This window comes from Borostomias antarcticus (assembly GCF_949987555.1).
Source record: "Borostomias antarcticus genome assembly, chromosome: 32".
Lineage (NCBI taxonomy): Eukaryota > Metazoa > Chordata > Actinopteri > Stomiiformes > Stomiidae > Borostomias > Borostomias antarcticus.
This window is the reverse complement of record NC_140265.1, coordinates 3,869,434-3,876,019: the sequence shown is the minus strand read 5'-3', so window position 1 is coordinate 3,876,019 and position 6,586 is coordinate 3,869,434. Positions and strand designations below refer to the sequence as shown.

The 6,586-nt window shown below is 50.1% G+C and overlaps 1 protein-coding gene across 1 annotated transcript in view; it reads right to left on the bottom strand.

Annotated features, from left to right (window-relative positions):
- LOC311327430 (protein GREB1-like) overlaps positions 1 to 6,344 on the bottom strand; it is a gene marked incomplete at both ends in the record, with an annotated part of 25,725 nt that extends 19,381 nt beyond the window's left edge. Inside the window, 2 exons of the mRNA XM_084460467.1 lie at positions 317 to 580; positions 5,629 to 6,344. Of these exons, the coding sequence (XP_084316593.1) occupies positions 317 to 580; positions 5,629 to 6,344 (980 nt within the window). The remainder of the gene's footprint in view (positions 1 to 316; positions 581 to 5,628) is intronic.
- Positions 6,345 to 6,586: the final 242 nt, after the last annotated feature.

Below are 6,586 nucleotides of genomic sequence, written 5' to 3'. Positions count from 1 at the left end.
TCTAGTGTGTGGGCCAGGTGTGGTCTAGTGTGTGGGCCAGGTGTGGTCCAGGTGTGGTCTAGTGTGTGGTCCAGGTGTGGGCCAGGTGTGGTCCAGGTGTGGTCTAGTGTGTGGGCCAGGTGTGGTCTAGTGTGTGGGCCAGGTGTGGGCCAGGTGTGGTCTAGTGTGTGGGCCAGGTGTGGTCTAGTGTGTGGGCCAGGTGTGGTCTAGTGTGTGGGCCAGGTGTGGTCTAGTGTGTGGTCCAGGTGTGGTCTAGTGTGTGGGCCAGGTGTGGGCCAGGTGAGGGCCAGGTGTGGTCCAGGTGCGGTCTAGTCACCTGAAGCTGCTAGCCCAGGCCACGGAGAGGTGAGGCAGGAAGGAGGTGCAGCGCGGAAGACCGCTCCCGTCACTCGCCGTCATGATGTCATAGAGGGCGCGGGGGAGGAGCACGGAGGGGGGTAGGCTCACGCCCCGCGCCCAGGAGCAGCTCTGGTGGGGGGAGGGGGCGCGGGGGGAGGAGGAGTCAGAGGAGGTGGACTTGCAGGTCCGCCGTTGGGTCTGGGAGGGGTCCGGGGGCGCGTGGGGGTCCAGGACCCTGACCCTGGGGGGCGCGGGGGGGTTTGGTGGGGTGGTCTGGGCCTGGCTGGGGTCTGGGGAGGGTCAGGGTCCTGGACTGGATTCTGTTCTGACAGATGCAGAAGTGGAAGTCGCCCCTTGAGTGACTTCTTCACAACTCTTACGAATGAGCCTCTTATAGCTCTTGGGTGGTGGTGGTGGTGATCGTGGAACGTCCGGCTCGGATTGTCCCTTTACCAGCACATCACTTGACAGTGTGTGGTCCAGGTGTGGTCCAGGTGTGGTCTAGTGTGTGGGCCAGGTGTGGTCTAGTGTGTGGGCCAGGTGTGGTCTAGTGTGTGGGCCAGGTGTGGGCCAGGTGTGGTCTAGTGTGTGGGCCAGGTGTGGTCTAGTGTGTGGGCCAGGTGAGGGCCAGGTGTGGTCTAGTGTGTGGGCCAGGTGTGGTCTAGTGTGTGGGCCAGGTGTGGTCTAGTGTGTGGGTCAGGTGAGGTCTAGTGGGTGGGCCAGGTGTGGGCCAGGTGTGGTCTGGTGTGGTCTAGTGTGTGGGCCAGGTGTGGTCTAGTGTGTGGGCCAGGTGAGGTCTAGTGTGTGGGCCAGGTGTGGGCCAGGTGTGGTCTAGTGTGTGGTCCAGGTGTGGTCCAGGTGTGGTCCAGGTGTGGTCTAGTGTGTGGTCTAGTGTGTGAGCCAGGTGTGGTCCAGGTGTGGGCCAGGTGTGGTCTAGTGTGTGGGCCAGGTGTGGTCTAGTGTGTGGGCCAGGTGAGGTCTAGTGTGTGGGCCAGGTGTGGGCCAGGTGTGGTCTAGTGTGTGGTCCAGGTGTGGTCCAGGTGTGGTCCAGGTGTGGTCTAGTGTGTGGTCTAGTGTGTGAGCCAGGTGTGGTCTAGTGTGTGGGCCAGGTGTGGTCTAGTGTGTGGGCCAGGTGTGGTCTAGTGTGTGGGCCAGGTGTGGTCCAGGTGAGGTCTAGTGTGTGGGCCAGGTGTGGTCTAGTGTGTGGTCTAGTGTGTGGGCCAGGTGTGGGCCAGGTGAGGTCTAGTGTGTGGGCCAGGTGTGGGCCAGGTGAGGTCTAGTGTGTGGGCCAGGTGAGGTCTAGTGTGTGGGCCAGGTGTGGTCTAGTGTGTGGGCCAGGTGTGGTCTAGTGTGTGGGCCAGGTGTGGTCTAGTGTGTGGTCCAGGTGTGGTCCAGGTGTGGTCTAGTGTGTGGTCTAGTGTGTGGGCCAGGTGTGGGCCAGGTGTGGTCTAGTGTGTGGGCCAGGTGTGGGCCAGGTGTGGTCTAGTGTGTGGGCCAGGTGTGGTCTAGTGTGTGGGCCAGGTGTGGGCCAGGTGTGGTCCAGGTGTGGTCTAGTGTGTGGGCCAGGTGTGGTCTAGTGTGTGGGCCAGGTGTGGTCTAGTGTGTGGGCCAGGTGTGGTCTAGTGTGTGGGCCAAATGTGGGCCAGGTGTGGTCTAGTGTGTGGTCCAGGTGTGGTCTAGTGTGAGGGCCAGGTGTGGTCTAGTGTGTGGGCCAGGTGTGGTCTAGTGTGTGGGCCAGGTGTGGTCTAGTGTGTGGGCCAAATGTGGGCCAGGTGTGGTCTAGTGTGAGGGCCAGGTGTGGTCTAGTGTGTGGGCCAGGTGTGGGCCAGGTGTGGTCTAGTGTGTGGGCCAGGTGTGGTCTAGTGTGTGGGCCAGGTGTGGTCTAGTGTGTGGGCCAGGTGTGGTCTAGTGTGTGGGCCAGGTGACATCAGGCTTGCGCAGCAGCTGAAACTCGACTGCCGGTGCATCACGGTGTTCTCTGGCCACAACCATGCCAGGTCTCTCAGTATCAAAACTGCAATAGAATATAGAAGGAAGAAAGTACATTAAACTATTGCCCACAGTACTGGCACTCCATATAGATAAAATAGTACCAGAATGTGTTGATTAAATAGACTAGCTAATGCATGATAGGATGAACGTATTCTCACCTGTTGTGCAAAATCAAAGCTGAAGTGCATAGTGATCTTCTTGCTGGCTGGTATGGAGGGGCCCAGGGAGAGCTGCAAATCCTCACCTTTTTGCTCATCCTGTAACCAAAACAAAAAACAAAGGTGTCAGACTACCATAGCTCTCATGCTCTCTCATTCTGTTTCTCTCTATAATATAGCTACCTAGCTCGATATTAGCTGCCACGCTGGCTAGTTTAGGAACAAAGGGCTAGCTCAGCTAACTAGCATGTTAGCTAACGTTAACTAGCTAGCCTTTGTTAGTTTGTTATGCTAGCTAGACTTAGTCACTTGTTTAGAAAGGAGCTACTGCTAAACGACTAACGTTAATGTAATGTCAACAGCACAGATAGTATAAAGATCGGCTTACCCCAAAGCAAAGCAGAATGCTTGGCGGTGGTGTGAATCTGGTACGTCGTTCGCTTGGTAGCAGCTTGCTTTGCTGATACAGTCATCTCTGTATCACAGGTCATCAAGAATAAAACTCCGTGTACGAACGAGTCCTGCTCTGCTGGAGTTTTAGCTGCTCTTAAAACTCTTTCCATGTCCTGGATGCCATCCCCGTCTTCTCTTTAGCAAAAGCTGTAGCATCCATGGTTAAACTTGGGACTGAATGTAAACAAAGATGGCGTGTTGTTTGGGAAGGGTGGGGGGCGGAGAACCCGGAAGCAATAGCCAATGAAACCAAATCATGCTAATCGATCTGCCCGCCCCCAAACCCGGCTCGAAATCAGCTAAAAACGAGCTTAGTTTGCAGACTAATTAAACGTATTTCGTGAACCTAAAACTGTTGTCTGTTATACAGATGTTGGAAGTTAGAAATGTAACTTGCTGCAGCATTTCACGTCGCGGTATTTGGCAGGGAAATCCCGTTGGAAATCTTGTGGGATTTCAGACGGGTGTTATTTCGTTTTAGTGATGCACCACCGCCAGCTGGCGTCTTTGAGTAGATTTAGCAGGCTGGGCTCAGAGTTTTTCTCCTATAGTCTACGAATGAAGCATCATTAAATTTCAAATTCTTTAATTTAAATGCTCTGTTGTAAAGCACTTTGAGCTTAAGGTATCTGTATGAAAGGGGCTATACAAATAACGTTTAATTGTTATTATTACCTTGTTCTCAAACACATGTTTTATCCATCTCGATGTAATTTAATTATTACGAACACCTATAATATATCTAGGCCTACAGTAGCCTATCTATCTCGGCAACTGACGTCGGGTCAAGACGTGGTGGCTGTTAGGTCAAATGCGCAAAATAACAGTATTGTAAATATATTTGTTAGTAAAGATGTGGTGAACGTGAGGGTTTTGCGTTTTGTTTCTGGAACGCATTCAACTGGTAGGCTACTCGTAAACCCCGGAAGTAAATTTGAAGACAGGGCACCAGCTAATGTAGCCAAGTCTGAGCGCAGTAGGCTATATGGCTTCAGCACGATACAAAGACAAAATAAGCTTGATCGGAGGTGTGGATCCATACAAAATTGAAATAGTCGCCATGAGTAAAGATCACTCATTGCCAATCATATCCGGACATTAACTATCTTGTGCATATAGCGGCAGGTTTGACAGTGAGACATCAACCGATAATTGTAATAATGCGATTATTGAAATGGTCTTGTGAACGCCTTTATCTGATTTCCAAAATCGGGGTAAGGTCCATAGGACGATTGTGGGTTTTCATTTGCACATAACTATATTTTATATATATAAAACATTGAAGTCCGCCTGTCAATGACTTTACCTAAAATTGTGTTCTGTTGCACCCCCTATTGTTAAATTATAAATGAAAAAACATACACAATATTTTGTTATTTGAATGATCTTGAATATTATATTCAAGATCATTCAAATAACAAAATATCGTGTATGTTTTTATTTATTTATACCGGCCGCCAGCTGTTCAATGAACGGCTATAGGGAATGCGCAGTTTCGCGCTGGCTACAGCCTATTATATGCACAGTTTCGCGCTATGTAGGCTATTATAAATATGTATTATTGATTGGGACTCGCTGGGGACTGGTGGAGAGACGCAGAGCCTCCCCAGACGCGACATCTCCAGTTGGCTGAAGAGCTGCGCGCTCTGGCGTCCGGCGCCCCTCGCAGTGTCCACAGAAGAATACCCCCCTTGCTGCAGCAAGAACAGAACTGTCTATCTACTGTCTACTTAGGCTATAAAAGAAATTCAATAGGGCCTATAGAACGCCTTACTTTGTACAGTAGGCTACAATTACAAGACGCATAGGCCTAGCCTACCGTACAAAATGATGCGTTCTCATATGCCTATATTAACTTAGATACTTAGAGATGTATTTCTCTTTCTGTTAGGATCAAAAGTATCATGAAAGCGGTTGTCATTTGATTCTGGAATAACAATGGAATGATGATTAATTTACTAAAATCCATTTTCGGTTTAAATAAATATCCAGTACTGTACCTAGGCTACTATAATCTAACGTTAGCTGAAACCAATCAACAGCGAAATTAGGTGAGGTGGAAAACCGTTTGGAAATGGAAAATGTGAACGCACTCAGTCTTGCACGCACGCAGTAGCCTTGTACTAGAATGGATTCCCTGTCTCACGTTCTGCCTTTATTCAGGCTATGCACCTTGCAATCAATGTATTTTTATATCTACAGTAGACTGTAGACTGTCTTTTATTTCGCTACTGGTATAGCCTACTTTCAGTGTGCGTCGTTATACTGTAGGCTAATAGGCTTTCGCGACCAAGGACCGAATGATATCCATTGAACAATCAAATCATCGCTAACAATGAAACAATGACTAGAACTTCTCCTGGGGACAGGGTGTGTTCAGATGGTATGGTAATACCATATGGCCATTATAGCGTGAACAATACAAATGGTAAGTGCAGCAAGATATTTTGAAATAAGATACCGTTGGTCAATGTTTTTTTTCTTCCGTTTTTTTTATTTGCAAAAAAATTTCACACATGCATGTCATTGATATAGAAACACAAAATAAAATGCCTTAATCCTAGTACCAAATGCATACTGTATATCCTGTAATACAGTACTGTATTTTACAGTCCTCTCTTGCCCCATACAGCCAGCTCAACTGCGAAAAAGAGCCCTTGAAATAGAACTCCGATGAGTGCGCAACATCTCGTTGATTCGGTTCTTCAGCTGTTTCATGTTGGTGAAGGTGGGGCATCTTAGGAGAACTGCATCTGTGATGCATTTCCGGACGTTCTGTGGCAAGGCCTGCTTGCCTCGTGAACCATCCCAGTTGGTGTTCCGCACCCAGGCCTGATAAGTCCCACGGGTTAGGATGGCACGAAACAGAAGGGCACCATAACGATCTGGACGACCGTTGGTCCGTTGCCAGAGGTTCCGGCAGTGATCTGAGTCCAGGTCAGGAATGTGGATGTCAGGGAGAACTGAAGGGACAGGCAGCAGCGGGTGTCTGGGGGTGAGGTTTGCCGGGGTGAGGTGTGCCATAGTCCCAGGGGTGTGACTCGCTGAGCTGCCAGGGGTGTGCCTCGCCAGGGTGTTGCTCCCAGGGGTGGAAGGGGTTCTCAGGCGGCTGGGGGTGCCAGATGCTAACGCTGCACGCAGCTCATCCATCTCTCTGTCTTTCCGCTGCATGGCCCCCCGTAGCTCCTCCATCTCTCGCATGGCCTTCTGTAGCAGCTCCTTCATGTCTCTGTCTTTCTGCTGCATGTCTCTGTCTTTCTTCTGCATGGCCCTCCGTAGCTCCACCTTCATTGCAGCCTGTCCAGCCTGTAGCTCGGCCCTGACGCTGTCCACCTCACTGGCTCTCCGCTGCAGCTGCTCTGACACAATGTCACCATACACTGCTGGGCTCGAGAGTGGCATTGGTCTCGGATATTCCACTGTCACTGCCTGTAACCAGAATAATGAAAATGTAATAAGAAACATTGTATCCTCAGACAATCAGTATGCTATTTTATGTTTTATTTATAACGACACATGTAAAAACTACCTGGCAATAACACTGATTAGAAATGTAGAGAAAACAGAGAAACGTACCGCTTTCTTTGCCACCATCCGTTTTTTAGGGCGCTGTGGGGTGTCTTTGCATGCTTCTTCTGGAGCTG